The 20,013-nt window shown below is 35.4% G+C and overlaps 6 protein-coding genes and 1 long non-coding RNA gene across 8 annotated transcripts; 2 read left to right on the top strand and 5 right to left on the bottom strand.

The window, feature by feature from the left end:
- On the top strand, positions 64-2,321 carry LOC104703057 (protein MEMO1 homolog). The gene is made up of 8 exons (XM_010418989.1): positions 64-260; positions 499-583; positions 667-735; positions 844-956; positions 1,043-1,154; positions 1,247-1,390; positions 1,588-1,762; positions 1,968-2,321. The coding sequence occupies exons 1-8, from the start codon at positions 209-211 to the stop codon at positions 2,091-2,093; spliced, it is 876 nt and encodes a 291-aa protein (XP_010417291.1). The 5' UTR covers positions 64-208; the 3' UTR covers positions 2,094-2,321.
- Positions 2,270-5,185, bottom strand: LOC104703058. The gene is made up of 9 exons (XM_010418990.2): positions 4,959-5,185; positions 4,409-4,605; positions 4,131-4,312; positions 3,752-4,036; positions 3,622-3,680; positions 3,420-3,456; positions 3,270-3,341; positions 2,862-3,186; positions 2,270-2,775 (listed from the first exon to the last, which is right to left on the bottom strand). Exons 1-9 carry the CDS (start codon positions 5,062-5,064, stop codon positions 2,404-2,406), a joined length of 1,635 nt encoding a protein of 544 aa, XP_010417292.1. The 5' UTR covers positions 5,065-5,185; the 3' UTR covers positions 2,270-2,403.
- On the top strand, positions 7,009-9,393 carry LOC104703055. Its single transcript, XM_010418988.2, has 8 exons — positions 7,009-7,520; positions 7,786-7,853; positions 8,031-8,232; positions 8,322-8,419; positions 8,518-8,587; positions 8,677-8,748; positions 8,848-8,961; positions 9,053-9,393. The coding sequence occupies exons 1-8, from the start codon at positions 7,125-7,127 to the stop codon at positions 9,110-9,112; spliced, it is 1,080 nt and encodes a 359-aa protein (XP_010417290.1). The 5' UTR covers positions 7,009-7,124; the 3' UTR covers positions 9,113-9,393.
- LOC104703054 lies at positions 9,697-10,408 on the bottom strand. Its single transcript, XR_754126.2, has 2 exons — positions 10,322-10,408; positions 9,697-10,214 (listed from the first exon to the last, which is right to left on the bottom strand). It is a non-coding gene; the product is annotated as an uncharacterized LOC104703054 (long non-coding RNA).
- LOC104703053 lies at positions 10,865-13,710 on the bottom strand. Of its 2 annotated transcripts, none has more exons than XM_010418987.2 (5): positions 13,143-13,710; positions 11,803-11,856; positions 11,652-11,714; positions 11,490-11,555; positions 10,865-11,382 (listed from the first exon to the last, which is right to left on the bottom strand). In XM_010418987.2, exons 1-5 carry the CDS (start codon positions 13,515-13,517, stop codon positions 11,206-11,208), a joined length of 735 nt encoding a protein of 244 aa, XP_010417289.1. In that variant the 5' UTR covers positions 13,518-13,710; the 3' UTR covers positions 10,865-11,205. The 2 variants fall into 2 exon arrangements, with proteins under 2 accessions (XP_010417289.1, XP_010417288.1); XM_010418986.2 differs by having other exon boundaries at positions 11,490-11,558; positions 13,143-13,708.
- On the bottom strand, positions 14,202-15,247 carry LOC104703052. Its single transcript, XM_010418985.2, has one exon. The coding sequence runs from the start codon at positions 15,078-15,080 to the stop codon at positions 14,604-14,606; it is 477 nt and encodes a 158-aa protein (XP_010417287.1). The 5' UTR covers positions 15,081-15,247; the 3' UTR covers positions 14,202-14,603.
- On the bottom strand, positions 18,037-18,808 carry LOC104705035 (putative BTB/POZ domain-containing protein At2g40440). Its single transcript, XM_010421027.1, has 2 exons — positions 18,671-18,808; positions 18,037-18,504 (listed from the first exon to the last, which is right to left on the bottom strand). The coding sequence occupies exons 1-2, from the start codon at positions 18,806-18,808 to the stop codon at positions 18,037-18,039; spliced, it is 606 nt and encodes a 201-aa protein (XP_010419329.1).

Raw genomic sequence — 20,013 nt, 5'->3', positions numbered from 1 at the left:
AACGGCACACATGTTTTCTCTGAGTTTTTTTTTTCCGGAGTTGGCGAAGAGAGACCCAGAAGAACCAGAAGAACCAGAAGAGTACTTAAAACACACACAGAAGTAGAGAATCTTCTCTAGTCATCATCTCTCGCAAGTTTAGAGAAAGCTCTGAAGAAATTAGGGGTTTGCGAATTCGATCACGATCCTTCAATTACTTGGCGAGATAATGGAGAAAGTGAGACAACCAACACATGCAGGCTCTTGGTATACCGATAATCGTAAGTTCTGAAAAAAATTAACTCTCGGTTGCTTACAATTTCTTAACTTGCTTGTTCAATTCATTCCTATTTTGGTTTCGATTTCATAAATTTGATCGGATGTTTAGTATTTTATCTAGGTTTTAGGATTTGATTTCGTTTATAACAAAAAAAAATCAAAAATTGTGAGATTGTTTTGGAAACAAATGTTTTAAGCTAAGTGAGGTTTGACTTTTTGTTTGTTTGTTTGTTTATATAGCTACAAAGTTGTCATCTGATCTTGAAGAATGGCTAACTGCAACTGGTTTGGTTAAATCTCCTGATGTTCGAGGCGTGATTGCACCGTAAGTTTGTTTTTTTTTTTTGCTGATCTTATTTCCTCTTAAAATGTGATTGCACTTCTCCTGACTTGTTGAAAGGATTCCAGACACGCAGGTTATTCGTACTCCGGTCGTGCAGCTGCCTATGCCTTTGCAAACATTGATCCTACCAACATGTAAGTAAGCTTTGATTGTAAGTTTCATTCAATCCTTGCTTCTAGAGCGGTATACTTTGCAATGAGTTAAGAGTGATCTATCTGACTATTGGTCTGTGTTCATTGCAGTTCACGGATATTTCTTCTTGGTCCATCTCACCACTTTTATACTCCAAAATGTGCCCTTTCGACTGCAACAGTTTACAAAACCCCCATAGGAGATCTACCCGTTGATGTGGATAGTAAGTTTGGCTAGCTTGTCTTATTCTTTACTTAAGAAAAATGTATTCACTTGATGAGGAAAGATGTTTTCTTATGAACTCACCAGTGATTAAGGAGATAAGAGCTATGGGAAAATTTGGAATGATGGATCTTCGGGTAGATGAGGCTGAGCACAGCATGGAAATGCACTTGCCATATTTGGCCAAAGTATTTGAAGGGTAATTACAGGAGTAGTACTGTTAATGCTCAGATATAACTTTAAATAGTGAAGGGGATATTCTGATACTGGCCCATTCTCGTATTTGATCAGGCACGATGTGAAAGTTGTACCCATCTTGGTTGGAGCAGTAAGTGCTGAACATGAAGCCATGTACGGTGAATTGCTTGCCAAATATGTGGATGATCCCAAGAATTTTTTCTCAGTTTCCTCTGACTTTTGCCACTGGGGCTCAAGGTTTGTCTTACTCTTACCTCTTTCAGCTCCTTTCTCTCGTTGAATACCACATTCTGATGAAACTTTACTTTTGATGTAATGATATTTCGCTTATCTCTTTCTGAAATTTTCTTTACTTGCATAAATAGATTTTATGAAGCCTTTCCAGTGAGCTAATCGCCTCTGTTATGATTGCTTTTGTATGTTTTGGCTTCTAGGTTTAATTACATGCACTATGACAACACACATGGTGCCATACACAAATCTATTGAGGCTCTAGACAAGAAGGGAATGGATATTATAGAGACAGGAGATCCAGATGCCTTTAAGAAGTATCTTCTGGAATTTGACAACACAATTTGTGGGCGCCATCCGATCAGTATTTTTCTCCATGTAAGTCGTCCTAACCCGTTTCTTTGTGATGGTCTTAAGTTTCTAGATCTATGTACATTACTTTTAGATTTTTAGATGCAACCATTTTAATGGATGGATAAAAAGGTGAATCTGGTACTCAACTTGGCTACCTTTAGCCCATATCGGATGTGTAGATATTCCTCAAAACTGATTGCTTCTGTTTTATGTTTGTGATTACCTTCAGATGATAAAACATTCTTCAAGCAAGATCAAGATCAATTTCCTGCGGTACGAGCAGTCAAGCCAATGCCAGACAATGCGAGACAGCAGTGTCAGCTATGCATCTGCTGCAGCCAAGTTGGAAACTTGAACTAAAGAAAGATGAAAACTTGGTGTGCTAAAAATTCCCATTTGCTTTTTTACATTTTAGTTTCAAGGTCTTTTCAGTGTCGAAATGTATCTTCTAAACACATTTGACAATGCAAAGAACCTTAGAAAACCAAAGGTTTCGTGCTTACTATCCTCTGTAATAACAACAACAACAAGAAAAACACTAGACTCTCTCTTCTATTAATATCTAATTTTTCATTTTTCCTCAGTAGGCTATGTTCGTACATGAAAGAACAAATCAAGTGTCTTGACACTTAACACATTTTGCTTAAACTCTACACAAACATTCATCAAAAGTTAACTCTTACAATCTCCTTACTTTCTACAAACTCAGGCATAGCTTCCTTCCGATGCCTTCTCTCTCTACTATAAATGATCCAGAACAGAAGTGAGAGCATCACAGCTGTCCCTAATATGGCCAGACCCACATATACCCAATAGCCATAATGCCGGAGTCCAGGACAGTGGTCACTGGATATGTCTCTAAAGGTCTGCTTTGCGTATGAACAGTCCTGAAGCTGGACCAGGAATGGCGCGTCTCTTATCAATCCCGTGCTGATGTTAACACCTGATGCCATCTGACTGTACAGAGCCGGTGTGAGCCTCCCTGTTGTGGCGCAGGTCCCATTCGGGCTCACTTGGCACAGGAAACTGGTCCATGCCTGTGTGAGTGTTGTGACATCACTAAGATTTTTGTGTACAACTAGAGACAGTTTCAACTCTATAGAAACTGGACAGAGGGACTTACTTGAGTAGCATTGTTCAAATCGAGCTCACCAGGCGAACAAGAGCGATCGGTAAGGTCATGGTTAAAAGGATTGCAGAGCAATGGAAGCAACGGTCCAGACTGGTTATAATACATTGGGACAAAGACTGGAGAGAAGTTGATGTTGGAGACATTAGTGATGACTGTGTTGATTAGATCCACGAGCTGACCCGTCACCTCCCTGCTACGCATTAAAGTTTCCTGAGCTGTGGCATTATCTGTACAAGGCAAGATCTCGTCAAGAGCAGTGTTGCTTGATGGTCTCTCAACCCATTCGCTCATTGCCACACATGTGTCTGCTGTTGCACTGATGTTGAAAGAGAAACACATTCAGTTATGTTTGAACTCTAACTAACAAAGAACAAGTTGATGAAGAGACATGAGACATACTTGTGTAGCACAAGGAATGTTCCGCTCAAGATGAATGTACCTGTCACCAGAATCCATCCCAAAACCACAAGTCTGCACAAAGAGGAAAAGGATTCAGATAGTTTTTACTCATAAAAGTCATACAGTGAACATTTCAGGGTTTTTACTCACGTGTAAACGATGACCTGCATCCCGAATATTGAAGAAACTGCAAGAGAAGAAATGTAACAAGATCACTAGAGTTAATACATTAGTTGACAAGTTGAGAAACATGTAGTCAAGAATGTTGAACATTCAGGATTCATACAGAAGTACGTTTCCAAGAGTTTTGTAAGGATGAAAACATTACAAAAGATACGGATTCAAGATTTACCGAGACCAAGAAATGTCACGACAAGCATGACGATAGAAACTACAATAAGCGCCGCCTTCCTGCAAGAACAGATATCACCATTATACATAGTTTTCCAAGATCCAACAGACAGTATGTTAGGATTTCTTACACGGAATCAAGAAAATGTCTTATATTATTTGAGCTACTAGTCGATTTCTCGGTGATGGTGGCTACAGAAGAATCCAGTTTCGCTCCAATCTGATCGATTTCAGTTTGGACATTTGCAGGTAAAAGGACCTGAAGAACTGCAGCCTGCTTGGCTGAAGCAAGATAATCAGAGATAGCTCTAAGCTGTGAAATGGTGCTATCAGCTTGGCTCATGACATACTCTAATGTCTCCGTTGTGCTTTTGTTGTACCTGATCTGACCCGAGTATAGCAGAATACATCCGATTCTGTGACAACAAAAACGCAAATGGTAAGCAATTTAAAACAAGAAAGCACTCTACATAACAAACAAAGTGGTGTTCATCTTTTCTCTGAACTCACATTGCAATAACAGTGAAGATGAGGAGGAAGATGAGGGAGACAACATAAGCAAGTTTTGAGTATCCAATAGATTTGCTTCTATGGCAAATGTGACACATACAGATGACCAATAAACAGATGCCAAACCCAAGAAACCAGACAGTAGCAAGAACAAAGAGAGGAACAGCTGTATAGCTCACAGACTGCAATATCAAAAAACACAAACACATAATCTAAACCTTAGCACAACAAACAAAAGAATCAAGTAAAAGATAAACCCAAGAAGTGGAAGATCTTACGGCCCAGTAATGCTGGTTGCTTATGTTCCATCCTCCAATATACTTCTCGAAACCATTGAGAGGATCTTTTCTGAAAGTTCTTTGAGCAGCTAAAGCAACTGAAGCAACTTCATTCACTTGAGGGTTGTTGTAACCAGGTCCTAATAATGGCGCCTCTGCAACTATAAATTTCATTGCAGAACCTACTTTCTCGGAAGCTGAAAGAGACAAATCACATAAAGATTCAAGAAAAGAACTTATTTTGTTTTTTCAACCCTAGAAATTGCATAGACAATGTCAAGAGTCATCAAGCCCTAAAAGCTACAGAGGCAGATTATAGAAAAAAAAAACCCAGTACGAATTAGTCCAAAATCTGTGAAGGGTTTAGCAAAGTTTAGAACTTCTGAGGATAGTAAAGTGTGGCATTTTCATTGAAAACAAGAAACAGAGAATGTAGAAGAACACAAAATCTAAAACTGTAACTATTCCTCTTTTACTTTCCCGGAAAAGAAAAAGCTTTCTCAAGAAAGTAAAAGAAAGAAAGAACTAATTAAGAGAAAGAAACACAAACCTGTGGGAGGCTGAGTAGGAGAAATGTGAATAGTTGAAGCTCCATGAGAAAGAGAAAGAGCAGTAAAGAAGCAACATAAGAAGAGAAGAAGAAGAAGAAGAGACATCACTAACTATACTGTGACGCAATCTTGAGAAGAGATAGAGAGAGTTGCAGTGGTGAAGCAGAGCAAAGAGAGAGAGAGAGAGAAGAAGAAGAAGAAAGACAAATAATAAAAAACACAAAAATGCTTTTCCGAATATCTATGTGACCCACTAAAGACTTTTTTGCAGTTTTTTCTGTAATGAGTTTAGATTGATGATACACACAAAACCTGGTTTTCTTTAGAAGTGAATTATTGAACAATGGAATCTAGTAGTTTTAACTTTTACCGCGTGTGTGTTATCTATTACTTTATCTTATAAAAGAAAAATATTAGCATAAGTATGATGTTTTAAGAAATTTTGAATATTTATCTTAGTCACAATAAATTTCAAATTCTATCGTATTTTATTATATAAAATTGAGTTTTGAAAGTTAGTCATTAACAGTATTTTTAACATGTGTCAAGTTATTAATATGAGATTTTGACGTAAAAGTTAATATTTAATAGGAGGGATTTGAGATTATGACAAAAAAACAAAAAAATTGTTTAAACAATATTCTTATTATATAAAGCTGCGTTTGAAAGTTAGTTATTAACAAGATTTTGACACGTGTCAAGTTATTAATTTGAAATTTTTACATGTGTAAAAATTAATATTTAATAAGAGGGATTTGAGATTATGACAAAAAACAAAAAAAAATGTTTAAACAATATTCTTATTATATAAAGATTGGTTTTGAAAATTAGCAATTAAGAGGATTTTGAGATGTGTAAAAGTTAATATTTAATAAGAGGGATTTGAGATTATAACAAAAAACAAAAAAATTGTTTAAAAAATATTAATAATATAAAAAGATAATTATAATTTTTTTATATAATAAGATTTACCAGATTTGTGGTAAACGAGGACATCCTGCTTCCAAGTGCTGGCATCGATTTGATAACAGCTATCAGTTTGATAATGTTCCACAAGCTCTAGCTGCTCTTCAGATTACTGATGTAACGAATCATAATAAATGGGATGCAACGACTCACATGACTAATTCTCCTCATCACCTGCACCAGTCACAAATTTATGAAGGTAATGAATCGGTAATGGTGGGAGATAGGAATTTTCTGCCAATTATCCATACCGGTTCAGCCAGTCTTCCTTCAATCTCTGGTAACTTACCTCTTAACGATGTTTTTATTTACTATAAAGTATTGTATATTAGTAAACATATGTTATTATTTAAATTAGGATTTTTTTTATATTTAAAAGTAGATACTACATATTCCAAGTTATCATGGTAGTTATGCATGGATACAAGTACATATAGAGGAGGTGTACGTATCATTTACATCCAACGAAAATATATGAGAAATTAAACGTTCAAATAAAAGATAAATAAAATATTTGTTGGTTTTTTTCCCGAATAAAAATGATATGTTCAAATATGATCGATTTACGTTACCTCAACTAAGCGCTGAGGTGATAAAATTGTTAATTTACAAATTACAATGTAAAACACAAGAGATCATCAAAACGAAAAGGTATCATACATACCACTTAACTTTCCCAAAGTCTCACATACTTTTTGGGATTCAATTTCATCGCCTTCTTGTTGTCACCATTTTATTCGTTGTGAAATATTCAAAGAAAGTTTACTCATCTTTCACAACATGCACCCACACCTAGTTGGGCTTTTTTCTTTCCAACACCTAAGAACATTTGGCAATAGTAATACCCATCTTTTCTTCCAAAACCCAAACCCCTTATTGTGGTTTACGAAAAAGATGATTCCTCGACAAGGAGAAGAAAGTGGTAAAAAAAAAACCAATAAAGTTGAATCATATGGAACAAACAACAAAACCATAATTAAATATAAAAATGGAACGAAGACCAGAACGTTGTGGGACCAGCCACCTTCTAACAACTACTCTTTTTCATTTCTCAATAACACAATACGAGCGACGACTTTTACAATTTTTATTACAACTTGAAACTGTGTCTTGTGTCTTCTTCCTTTCACAAAAGGTTCATACATATATACATATGAGCAAATGCACATGAATAAGTTGTTGTTACACAAGAAGATAAAATGGCTTTCCGTGGGAAGTACTTCTTCCCAATACTCATGACTCTATCGCTATTTCTAATAATCAGATACAACTACATAGTCTCCGATGATCCTCCTCTCCGGCAAGATCTCCCTGGTCGTGGATCATCTTCTTCCGGCGATGACGTCGTCGTAAATCCCGTCAAGACTCGGTCAAAGAAGTCAAAGAGACTGTTTCACACGGCGGTGACAGCCACGGACTCGGTGTACAGCACGTGGCAGTGTCGGATCATGTATTATTGGTATAACAGGTTCAGGGACGAACCAGGGTCGGATATGGGTGGGTATACCCGGATCTTGCATTCGGGTCGACCTGATGGGCTCATGGATGAGATCCCTACCTTTGTTGCTGACCCTCTTCCCTCCGGTGTTGACAAGGTTCTTTATCTTATTTAATTATCTTGTTACATTGGTGATTTATATAATATGCATTGGTTACTAGCTAGCTTAATTCTCGAATGATCATGATTTTACTTTTCGAGTTTGAGGTTTATAATTGACAATAGTTGCCTAATCAAAACAAATCTCATGGAATCTTGTATTATATGATTGAGCTATCGAAATTAAGTAATGGCTCATGTTGTAATTTTTTTCTTTCTTCTTTATCAAAATAAAACGATGATGAGTTGTATATAATGTGCAGGGATATGTAGTTCTAAATAGGCCTTGGGCGTTTGTGCAATGGCTACAACAAGCACATATAGAGGAAGAGTACGTATCATTCACATTCTCATTCCCTTAATTATTTCCATCATACTCTTTAAAACTCTAAATTTATTTTTATTCGTAGTTTTGAGTTTATTGATGATATTCAACCCAAACATTTTGGTCCGGAAATGCGACTTTTGATGCTCATATATATTATTATTCTATTGACCATCATGTCAGTTACATTCTCATGGCGGAACCTGATCATATCATTGTTAAACCCATACCAAACTTAGCTAGAGGCAACCTCGCTGCTGCGTTTCCCTTTTTTTACATTGAACCGAAGAAATATGAATCAGTTCTCCGCAAATTCTTCCCCAAAGAGAATGGATTGATATCAAGAATTGATCCCATTGGTAATTCACCAGTGATTGTCACTAAGGTATAATAATCACATCACGAAGAAAAAAAATGTACATTGCCCGGACCGCATATATGGTTCCAAGACTAATACTTTTCTTGGTTTTGTAGAAATCACTGATGAAAATTGCTCCAACATGGATGAACGTTTCTTTGGCTATGAAGAATGACCCACAAACAGATAAAGCTTTTGGTTGGGTCCTTGAAATGTATATTTTTTTTCTCTCGACCTTAATTAATATGACCCCTCTAGTTTTAGTTATATAATGTTTTTCTAATTTATCTATGTTTGATTTTATACTATAAGGTATGCATATGCTGTTTCTTCAGCGTTACACGGCGTGAGCAATATTCTACACAAAGACTTCATGATTCAGGTTTTGATCAATATATAAAACTTTATCTATTATATCAAAAGTTTCCGAATTTTGGAACATAACAAGTCATGTTTTGTCTGTTGGTATAGCCTCCTTGGGACCCTGAAACAAAGAATACGTACATAATACATTACACTTATGGGTGCGATTTCGATATGAAGGTACATAAATCATGAAACAAGTAGCAATAAAACTAGCAACAATGAATGTATTAGATACGCTTGGTTATATATTGTATCCATTGGTTATATAATTTACAGGGGAATATGATGATCGGGAAGATTGGAGAATGGAGATTCGATAAACGATCTTACGGGAGTAAACCGCCCCCAAGAAATCTTCCGTTGCCTCCTCGAGGAGTTCCCGAGAGTGTGGTATGTATAGAAACAATACTTCTCCTTTGTTTCTTTTTAATTTTTTTCTCTTGCACAGTCCTAATCATTAAGTGGACATAACACAATGCAGGTGACATTGGTGACAATGATGAACGAAGCTACGGCTAATATTCCCAACTGGGAATCTTGAAAATAAATTATTTTTCCTAAGCAAGATTCAATTCCTTTGACTCTGTTCCATAGTTTTCTTTACTCGTATATTCGATATCTAAGTCCAAGATTTATGAATTGGAAAGGAAAAAGAAAAAAAAAAAGAAAAAAAAGAGAAAAGTTAGTAGTAGAAAACTTACGAAGACACTACCGGTTTAGACAGAAAGAAACAAAGTTCGAGTCATTATTAAAGAAACGATATGACCATGTAGAGGTATCCTGTTTGAAAACGAGAGTGATATTGACTGCTGTTATGTTTCAGTTTTCACTCTCATTTTTGTTTTTGATATTGCCTGCTGATAAGTAAATGGTTTAGCTTACTTATTAACAAACATTTTGAACATGAGAACACAGTAAAGCTTTAACAAATGCACATATTATCTCTGTTAACAAAGAACACTTATCTTTAACATGGTCAAAGTTCAAAAGCTAGTATTTTCAAGGTTCGATCTGCAGAGCTTTCCTTCCCAGTACATCTCGTTTTCATGTAGCATGGTCGTGACGATAGAGACAATTTTGTAAGAAAATGAAAACAAATAAACTATCTTACCAAAATAAAACATAAAGTCCATTTAAGTTACCTATATTTTTCTTGAACTGCGTACTATAACTACAACGACCGAGGAAAAAACATAGAGTGAAAAAGCCTAATTTAATTTCCGTTTACTTCTTAAAAACAAGAAGTAGAAACATCGTTCCACTAAAACAGAGAAGACAAGAACCAAAAAAAAAAGAGAGAATATGAAATCTCTTATTACATTCTTCTTTCTTCCTTTTTTTTTCTACCCTTCTTGAGTGATAATAAAAACATGCAGGTGAACTCGCTTACTCGATCACCCCCGACCACTTGTACGGAAAAAAGAAGCAAATCACCATTCTTTTTATTATCTGCTATTCTGCTTTCTTTAGCTTGTACCGTACAGAGTCTCGTCTTCGTCAGTGGGTGCAGCCATATTCAGATCAGGGAGGAAGAAGAAACCTTTCTCTTCGTTTTTGATCGGTAAGTGCCTACGTTTACGAGACTCTTCTAGATTTGATTTACTACTAATCAGATCTGTCTTGCCTCGATCTGCGTATGCATGCTGACCAAAAAAAAAAAACAGAACAGATTCTGAATCAGGTTTCGAGGATCAGTGGAAACGAACAAAGGTAGTTAGTAATTTAAAGTTTAAAGAGAGAAATGAAATACCTTAATTCTCTTCAAGCTTTGGTTCTTTGCATTTCGTTCAAAGTAGGTGGCTTGCACATTTGCAATCTTCTGATGATGATGACCACAAGAGAGTATTNAGTTAGTAGTAGAAAACTTACGAAGACACTACCGGTTTAGACAGAAAGAAACAAAGTTCGAGTCATTATTAAAGAAACGATATGACCATGTAGAGGTATCCTGTTTGAAAACGAGAGTGATATTGACTGCTGTTATGTTTCAGTTTTCACTCTCATTTTTGTTTTTGATATTGCCTGCTGATAAGTAAATGGTTTAGCTTACTTATTAACAAACATTTTGAACATGAGAACACAGTAAAGCTTTAACAAATGCACATATTATCTCTGTTAACAAAGAACACTTATCTTTAACATGGTCAAAGTTCAAAAGCTAGTATTTTCAAGGTTCGATCTGCAGAGCTTTCCTTCCCAGTACATCTCGTTTTCATGTAGCATGGTCGTGACGATAGAGACAATTTTGTAAGAAAATGAAAACAAATAAACTATCTTACCAAAATAAAACATAAAGTCCATTTAAGTTACCTATATTTTTCTTGAACTGCGTACTATAACTACAACGACCGAGGAAAAAACATAGAGTGAAAAAGCCTAATTTAATTTCCGTTTACTTCTTAAAAACAAGAAGTAGAAACATCGTTCCACTAAAACAGAGAAGACAAGAACCAAAAAAAAAAGAGAGAATATGAAATCTCTTATTACATTCTTCTTTCTTCCTTTTTTTTTCTACCCTTCTTGAGTGATAATAAAAACATGCAGGTGAACTCGCTTACTCGATCACCCCCGACCACTTGTACGGAAAAAAGAAGCAAATCACCATTCTTTTTATTATCTGCTATTCTGCTTTCTTTAGCTTGTACCGTACAGAGTCTCGTCTTCGTCAGTGGGTGCAGCCATATTCAGATCAGGGAGGAAGAAGAAACCTTTCTCTTCGTTTTTGATCGGTAAGTGCCTACGTTTACGAGACTCTTCTAGATTTGATTTACTACTAATCAGATCTGTCTTGCCTCGATCTGCGTATGCATGCTGACCAAAAAAAAAAAACAGAACAGATTCTGAATCAGGTTTCGAGGATCAGTGGAAACGAACAAAGGTAGTTAGTAATTTAAAGTTTAAAGAGAGAAATGAAATACCTTAATTCTCTTCAAGCTTTGGTTCTTTGCATTTCGTTCAAAGTAGGTGGCTTGCACATTTGCAATCTTCTGATGATGATGACCACAAGAGAGTATTAGAACATAAAAAGATTTAGGAGACAAGAGCAGTAAAAAAAAAAAAAAATTAACATTATAATTTACCTTTTCAAGGTCAAGTCTTTCCTTCAAATGCAAGTGCTCTGCATCTTTAAGTTCGAAAGATGTCTGCAATAAGCCAAATGAGCATTAGAGAGATCGATCATACAGAAGAATGTTCTAAACATTTTGTTGAGATCTTTTCTTTATAATATACCTTCTTCTTCTTCTTTGATCTCCAAAAGCAAGAGCTGGTGAATTCATTTATTGCCTGCAAAAACCACACACACGCATTGATTAACAACAACAATATATAAGTAATTGCTTATAATAAACTGAAACTAAAGAGAATTCAGAATTAGATGCTAAAGAGAGACTCTTTAATTCGAACGAGGGATCTTTATTAAAAACCAAACAACAAAAAAGGAGCAAAAGTAAAAAAAAAAGTTAACCAATTTCAAAAAGGCCTTTCTTAAATAAATAAAAAAGTTGGTAATTTTCAAATAAAGAGAGATTTAATATCATGATAATTCCGTGGCGTGGCAACATCACATGACACCATCATGATTATCAAACACTTAAAAATCACGTGACGACAAATTCAATCCGACACCCTAAAACGACATCGTGTTTATTAATCAATAAAACGATATACTGAACTATCATATTATCAAGTCACACCCAAAGAATCTTGCAAATTACCTAAATCCAATTTAAAAAAACAAATCTGAACCCAAAATAAAAAATAAAGCTTTCACCGGTTCACAAAATTTACCCATTTAAGTTATTTTTTTTTTTTAATCAGACTGAATAGATTCAAGATTTTTTCACAGTTAAAATTGAGTAAATTCTAGATTTTTGTTAGTCAAGTCACACCCAAGAATCGTGCAAATTACCAAAAAGGAATTAAAAACAAAAAAAACAAATCTGAGCCAAAAAAAAACATTAATTAAAAGAAAAAAAACCTTTTGACTCTGTAGGAGAGAGGATGGATCCGTAATTTACCCTAATCGAAGGCTACTCAACCTTTTTAACCACTAGGGCTAACAAAAAAAAAGTTAATCGTCATCGGAGAATATTTCCCGACGATCGACAGGGGTAAAAAGGTCAGCAACAAAAAAATCTCAACTCAACAAAAAAGAAAAACTTTGACGTGAATGGATCTGTGATTTACTCTAAGAGAAGGTTTTTCATACGTTTGTACAGTAAGGGGTAAAAAGGTCAAAAAAACATTTCCACCGGAAACGAAGATAACTTTTTCCGACGAAGGTCAAACAAAATGTAACTGACAAAAAAAAACCCGATATGATTAAAAAAGCGATTTAGCCGAAGACGACGTACGTAAGAGTACGATCGATGACATCATCAGCCGAAGACTGAGTAAAAATCGTGTACGGAGGAAGAAAGGGTAATTTAGGGATTTCAAAAGAAAAAACGGCAAAATCGCCGTATTTGAGAGATCGGAAACACACAAAAAAACCCAGAGAAAACCGAAGATCCAGAAGAAGAAGAAGAAGAAGAAGGATTTGGAGAATGGAGGAAGTAACAAACACATACCTTAGATCCGGATGTAGAGCAGCTAGCTAGACGACTAGTATCTTCAAAACCATCGGCGGTTGCGGTAGAAGGAGAAGTAGATCCGCCACTCCAGCATAAAGGAGTCATCGGACTAGCTCTAGCCGAATCAGTTTCCTTCTTCAGATAACCTCCGACGCCACCAACATTAACCACCCCTCCTAATCTCGAAGGTCGTGACCGCCGTTGACGAATCCCCCACCGTAATTCAGGTAGATTAACCGCCTGATTATCGGATTTAACAGTTCCGGCGTGTTTGAGTCGGAGAAGAAGCTCCACCAACATAACGTCGTCTGTTAAAGCCGTCTCCACCCACTCATCCACCATCTTAGGCTTCTTCACAGACGTTATTCTCATCGAAATCGGCTCAAAGGTAACAGAAGCGGCGGCGATAAAGAGAAGAAACAAAAATAAAGAGAGAGAGAGATGGAAGAGATGAGAATGTGAGGAGAGTCTCTGATAAATGAATATATATGAGCCATCCTTCCTTCCCTTCCTTAATACTATTAATATTTTCTCTCATTCTCTCTTTTATTTTTTGTCATTAATTTTCTGATTTTATGTAAATCGTTTTTTTTTTTTTCCATTTTATATGTCAATTTGAGAATCTTTTTTGTATTTTTGTTCTCACTGCTGTGTCGACGATGTGAAAATGTTTTTAAGATCGGGTCTTTGGTTAAAGTGGGACCTACCACATTAGTGTTGCAGATGATGGTAACGAATCTTCTTTGCTTGTTATTAAGCCCAACTACGGCCCAATATTTAGAGTCCAACCGAATCTGCTCTTTGATGGAGCTTCTAGTGTTTGTCTCTTCCATCTCTATATATATGATCCGACTTAAAATGAGATGAGAATAGCCTCTTGTCACTCCAATTTGACATTCAAAAACCACCCATGGTCAACTATAATTAGAGATTGACAAAGGCTTAGTTACATTTACCAAAGTTTTCACTAATACTTCGCTTGCTATCTCTGGACCGTTTTGATAGGTTGTAAGGTCCAAAACCAGCACTAGAAACATAACAGAAAGATTTCGTGAATTGAACAAACTGCAAATCTATGAAGTCTGATATACCTTCTTCACTAACAAACGATTACATATAACATCGGATACCACTGGACAGTAAAAACCACATCTTTTCTTAAAACCTGAAATCACACTTAACAGATCATTATGAAACTCTGAAGACAACCCATTATTCAAAATAGACTTAAAAGAAATGCGAAAAGCCTATTCACATATACTACAATACTAAACCCTAGAAGTGAAACTTAAAGACTTGTTGAAGAAGAAGATAATTTCGATCTTTCCCCTTGAAAAAATAAGAGAAGAATTCGAAATTTTTTCCATTACGAAGATGTCTCTGCATCTTCTAACTTCCGGATGATGCGAGATCGGACCTGTTTATTTGAACGATCAGAGGGAAGAAATCAGAAATGAATCACGCGATATCTAGGCGTAGGATTCTGATGAGATCGTTGGTTGCATCGGTTGGTTTGAACACAGAGACGCTTTTCTTAGCGAAGAACGCCGGTAAAGGGACTTCACTCGGCGGCGGAGATGTCGATGTTACTGGACCAGCGTAAAACAAAGCCGGCGTCGAGTTCCGATTCGTAGAAACTCTGATCGGAGTCGATATCATAACCGGATCTGTCCCGGTCCGACGGTTAGATTTCAGATCTGGCTTTTCAACCGCTAGATCTGGTATCTTAACGTTGTTGCCGCGCTTCAAAATTCTCACAGGATTTGCGTGGTTCAGAGGACGAGAAGGAGGAGGGATCGTGGTTTGATGACGTGGCGGACTCCGGCGACGGCGATTTCTTACCGGTTTTTTCTGACGGTGAGGAGTGGGAACGTTGTTGTTTGTGGAGAAGAGATCGTTTAGACAATCACGAGGATGAAGGACAGCGACTTCCATGGTGATTTCTGAGAAAATGAGAGAGTTGGGGAAGAAGAAGGGTATAACTGTAAAAAGAGAGATGATTTGAGATGGTGAAGATAGTTTTAGTTTTTTATATACTACAGAGAGGATTGTTAATTTGTTAGCGTGTGTGTGTGTCTTCTTCGATGGCAAAGATGTGGTTTGGTTTCTTTACCCAACCACAACTCACTCACTCGTTACCAGTTTTATTATCTGACGCGCTTTTGTTATTTTTTCTTTATTTTATTAGTTGATACGATTAAAAAAAAAAAAAAACAAACAAACACATTTTGTTTTTTTGTTGTCAACTGATGTTATTAATAAACTTGGTTCAACCAAAATAGGATACAAAGTAGAATACTATGCCCAAGAGAGGGGAGACTTAAGCCGACGGACTACAAGAATATCTTCTGAGATAAAGGCCGGAAGAAAACAAAATTTCCCTGAAAACGATGTAAAACTATACATAACGACAGCATTTAATAACAAAAACGAAAAGGGATAACAACCTTAATCTAAGAGCAAAAGCAACGGGCCAAAAAACCTTAAGGAAAACAATAAAACCAAGAGAGCAAAGAATATCTTCCTCTAACACACAAACGAATGAGATTTACCATGGATGCCCATAGCCAACTCAAGAATAACATCAACCATCTCCTAACACGATGAGAGCCAATCTCTCGTAACCAAGAACCAGGGACTTCATAACGGCAAGCAAGACCACTCACTTCCGGAAGTGACAATGACGTTGATACGCCCATGAACGTCAAACTAGAAGTCTTCAAAATGCGAGGAGCAAGGCTTAACTTCTCGAAGAAACACCAATCTCATAAACGAAACCGACGAAAAAAGGAGAGAGCTATCACCCACTAAGCACAACAACAAGAAGAAGAGACTCAACAAACTTAAGATTCTACCATCACATTCAAATAAAACGAAACCTCTGCCTAGAAAACGGAGCCAAGACATCCCAAACGAAGGCTACTAAATCTGCTCGATACTACTAAGGACCACCATAGATCTACCAATAACAACAACCAACTAAAGCGATTCCATCTATCTCTAGCAAAACGTCGAAGAAGAACGGCCAGAAGGCCCGCTTACCGGACGATAGAAACCGACGAGACCATGGCCATGGATTCACGAAAAAACCAAACCTCGAGATCCACCAACAAAAACAGAGCACCCGCTAGATCTACAGATCTAGGACACTCAACAACAACCCTCTCTGGAGAAGCTGACTACCGACAGAACCAAACACCTTCGCCGTGAAGATCTACCATTTCCACCAGGATAAATTTTTCTCCAAACGAAATACCAGAGAAAGCAGAATTGCGGAACCAAAAAAACTACAGCACAAAACGAGAGGGGAAGCCACTGACGGCGTCGACAAGAAGCGCCAACCACCGAAGTGACTTCCCAGTCACAGATCTGAGGAAAGCCTAGGGTTTTCCTATTTGGGAGAAGAGAGCGGCGCTCGAGAGAAAAAAAAAGGTTTTTTTATTCAATATAAGATGTTACTACTCAAACACATTTTGTTTTGTTTTAGGCTTTTAGCTATAATACATTTATGGGTCTAAAATAGTAACACTAGTTTGAGGAATTATTGTTAAGAAATTGTGGGGTTTTGTTTTTTTTTGTTACACTTAACATTATTTAAACAAATGAAAAGTTGAGGGAAGTTTGAAGAATGTTTGGTCACTTCATTTGGTTACATATATTTTTTGAGTTTTAAATGTTTTTATTATGTATTTAATAATTTATGAATACTTTACTATTATAAATAAAAAAAAGCATTATTAGTTTAGGAAATAATTATAAAAACCAACACTTTTTTGTAAATTTTGTTACAAAAAAAAAAAAATTAAAAACATAAATGTTAATGAAATTGGTTAGGTTCTTAAAACAACTAGATGAGGTTCGCGTAGTTACATAAATAAATATATAAAAAAAATAAATATTCGATAATAAGTAAAATTTAAGTGATGAAAAATAAAAAATATCACATAAATAAATATATATAATGATAGTTTATATTTTCATCATAGAAAATAATTTCTAAAGGGTAGAGCTGACTTCACATTCAAAGAACAAATCATTTTGAGGCTCTTCTTTGTCATTGCATATCACGCCAATTTTAGGAATGTTGAGACCCTAACTCCTCAACCTGGCACTTTTATTCATCGAGATAACTGGATTCATGCTTCTTACTTGTGGTAATCCACCATGCTCTTCCACTTAGTACAACCCTTACCACTGCGTCAATTGGTAAGCCAACTACCTGAGGAGTAATAGACCCAGCCAAGTCTATAAGGAGTCATAGACATGCCCAGTTGTCATGCCAGAAGCTAGCAGTTTCCCAGACTCAATCTCACAAACAATGAAAGGTCTGGCCAGAACTCTATAAACATCTAAAACCACCATGTCTACCGCCACTATCACCGCCGGTGACAGTCTCTAAGAATCTAGACTTTATCTTTTGGAAACGCCAAGATTAACTAATCTTAAATATTTAGATGTGTCATTGGATGGATCTCGACACCACTCTAACTACTTGTCTTTCGTGCGATAGATGTTTATAGAATCAAGTCATCTAAGCTAACTAAATGTTTTGGTTTAAAGTATCATGAACTTATTAGAGCTAGCAATCGTACAAAAAACCAAATAAACAAAGTCCCAAGTTGTAATCAAGTTTGGAAAAGGGTTACAACTAAAGTCTCTATTGTCTTTAACCAAAAAAAAAACAAAAAGTCACTATTTCTACAAGAACGGTCTCATATTTTAATTATTTCAAATAAGTGCAAATAAATTTGACAAATATGTAAGAAAAAAAGATAGTATGGTTAAATTTTTTATTTATTTATTAGAATGATAAGAAAGCTACAATTTGGTACTTCTTGAGTTCTTGTAGCTAGTTGACATAACGAAAGCTACAATTTGGTACTTCTTGTAGCTAGTTGACATAACGACCATTCCACATCCGAGTGTAAGAAGCTTTCATTATTTCAACAGAAAGATCTGGATTCCTGCGGACGAAAGCCTTGAACTCAGCAGTTTCGCATATAGTCTCCAAATTCATTATGATAAAGCTGGCAGCAGAGTCATTCAATGCTTCGTCAAATGGAATCAAGGACAGCTCCAAGACGTTAAGAGCATTCGATGGGTCAAGAGATGCTATAAGCTCGTTTCTGCATAGTTCCCGTAAATGCAGAATCTCATATTTGTCGCCTGCTATATAAAGTGATTGAACATGTTTCTTCTCTTTTTCAGAAAGCACCGAGCTGTTGTCGTAAATGAACTCAACTAAACCCTCCAATGGTTCTTGTTTAAGTTCAAAGAGAGTTATTGTCTCGATCTTACCATCCGAAGCCTTGAACTTGTCTGATTCCAGTATCTTCTTAAACACCTCTGATGTTGCTGCCTATTAACATTTGAGGAAATTAAAAACATTTCAAGTATAAGTTAAGATCCAACTATTTCTAATAACCATTTTTTATTACTATTAATGCATTTCCAAATTTATTTTATTGAGTCGGAAGAATGATAAATAAAAGACACTAAATAAGAGAAGAAGAAAAAATAGAAACCATAACAAGTTTGTGGACAGAGATAGCTTCACCCTTTTTAGAGTCCCCTGCCTTGAGCCGTAGGTCGACTTGCCATTGTTCAATAAAGAGATTTGCAAATCCACCCAAGAAAATATCTCTGTTTCTCCGTGTTGCCATAGTTTGAACTTAATTTAGCAAGCCGTAGGTGAGTTGTTATATAGAGAAAACTCCACAAACGGCAGTCAAAATTAAAATGACTCTTATTTAATTTTCTTCGATTTCCAAGACTGGAGACAGTAATGATTAGTGAATGTCCCATGCAAGTCCCAACTTTTATTTGCCCTTCTCTCATGGGAGTAGAGTAATGTAAAAGTAGTAATATAACAAAACACTCTATTGCCCAAGCCACTTATATATACGGATATTTTAGAAGTATTTTCGAGAATATAAGTGGCTTGGGCAATAGAATGTTTTGTTATACTAGAGTAATATTACTACTTCCTCTCTATTAGAATAGATAATTTTTTTTGACACTTTCACATAAATTAAGAAAAATATTTAATGTTTAGCAATAAATATATTATTATTCACAATAATATATTTTTTAAATTATTAACTAATAGTAATTCATCAAAGTTTTAAATTTTCAATCAATTATTTTTGAAATTTGTAATTTTCTAGTATTAATTGATAAAAATATACAGAAAATCATCTATTATGATACAAAAAAAAATTCTATAAAATCATGTATTGTGATACAGAGCAAGTATTATTTACTCTTGTTTAGATTTTCTTTTCATTACATCTTTACTTACTTTACAGTTTCGTAGGAAACTAGTTTACTTTTCCAATAGAAAAAAAAAATTACAACTTTGATTTCCCTTTTCCCTAATTTAAATTTCTCTCTTTTTAATGTCTCTTTAGTCACTAGTAATGCTATTAAAGATTATTTATTAATTCTTAACATTTTTGTTTCAAATAAAAATGTATATATATATTTTTTCAACCTAACAAAAAAAATGTATATATATTTATGAAGTTAAAATGTTTAAAATTTTGCATACATATTAAGAGTTATTTTACGGCTCCTAATATACCATTGTCTGTAGTTATTTATTTATTTATTTTCTCTCTAATTTAGAAGCAATATAATAGAAACAAAAATATATTTTCTGAATTATGAATAGAGAGAGCCATATGGTACTAAAGCTCAAGCTCTAATTTCTCAAAAAAAAATCAATTAATAATCGAGTTAACTTATTAATAGCAAAGAAAATATGTGTGGTCTAATCCCAAAACTTTTCCTCCTTAGTTCATCACTTTCATTTCTTTGTAGAGAAAAAAAAAAATATCAACTCTTTTTTTTTTTTTTTTTTTTTTTT

This window comes from Camelina sativa, chromosome 7, assembly GCF_000633955.1.
Source record: "Camelina sativa cultivar DH55 chromosome 7, Cs, whole genome shotgun sequence".
NCBI classification, from domain to species: Eukaryota; Viridiplantae; Streptophyta; class Magnoliopsida; order Brassicales; family Brassicaceae; genus Camelina; species Camelina sativa.
Note: the sequence above shows the minus strand (reverse complement) of the source record. Positions and strands in the feature narration are given on the sequence as shown.

Coding starts and splice junctions, on each gene's coding strand:
- LOC104703055 (XM_010418988.2), top strand. CDS start 7,125: ATGGCTTTCCGTGGGAAGTACTTCTTCCCAATACTCATGACTCTATCG. Junction 8,420..8,517: donor TTTGGTTGGGTCCTTGAAAT/GTATATTTTTTT, acceptor TTATACTATAAG/GTATGCATATGCTGTTTCTT. Junction 8,962..9,052: donor GAGGAGTTCCCGAGAGTGTG/GTATGTATAGAA, acceptor AACACAATGCAG/GTGACATTGGTGACAATGAT.
- LOC104703052 (XM_010418985.2), bottom strand. CDS start 15,080: ATGGAAGTCGCTGTCCTTCATCCTCGTGATTGTCTAAACGATCTCTTC.
- LOC104703053 (XM_010418986.2), bottom strand. CDS start 13,517: ATGAGAATAACGTCTGTGAAGAAGCCTAAGATGGTGGATGAGTGGGTG. Junction 11,715..11,802: donor GATCAAAGAAGAAGAAGAAG/GTATATTATAAA, acceptor GGCTTATTGCAG/ACATCTTTCGAACTTAAAGA. Junction 11,383..11,489: donor AAAGCTTGAAGAGAATTAAG/GTATTTCATTTC, acceptor TTTTTTGGTCAG/CATGCATACGCAGATCGAGG.
- LOC104703057 (XM_010418989.1), top strand. CDS start 209: ATGGAGAAAGTGAGACAACCAACACATGCAGGCTCTTGGTATACCGAT. Junction 261..498: donor CTCTTGGTATACCGATAATC/GTAAGTTCTGAA, acceptor TTGTTTATATAG/CTACAAAGTTGTCATCTGAT. Junction 584..666: donor GTTCGAGGCGTGATTGCACC/GTAAGTTTGTTT, acceptor AAAGGATTCCAG/ACACGCAGGTTATTCGTACT.
- LOC104705035 (XM_010421027.1), bottom strand. CDS start 18,808: ATGGCAACACGGAGAAACAGAGATATTTTCTTGGGTGGATTTGCAAAT. Junction 18,505..18,670: donor CTGTCCACAAACTTGTTATG/GTTTCTATTTTT, acceptor AAATGTTAATAG/GCAGCAACATCAGAGGTGTT.
- LOC104703058 (XM_010418990.2), bottom strand. CDS start 5,064: ATGTCTCTTCTTCTTCTTCTTCTCTTCTTATGTTGCTTCTTTACTGCT. Junction 4,606..4,958: donor TCCTACTCAGCCTCCCACAG/GTTTGTGTTTCT, acceptor TGTCTCTTTCAG/CTTCCGAGAAAGTAGGTTCT. Junction 2,776..2,861: donor ATTTGAACAATGCTACTCAA/GTAAGTCCCTCT, acceptor ACACTCACACAG/GCATGGACCAGTTTCCTGTG.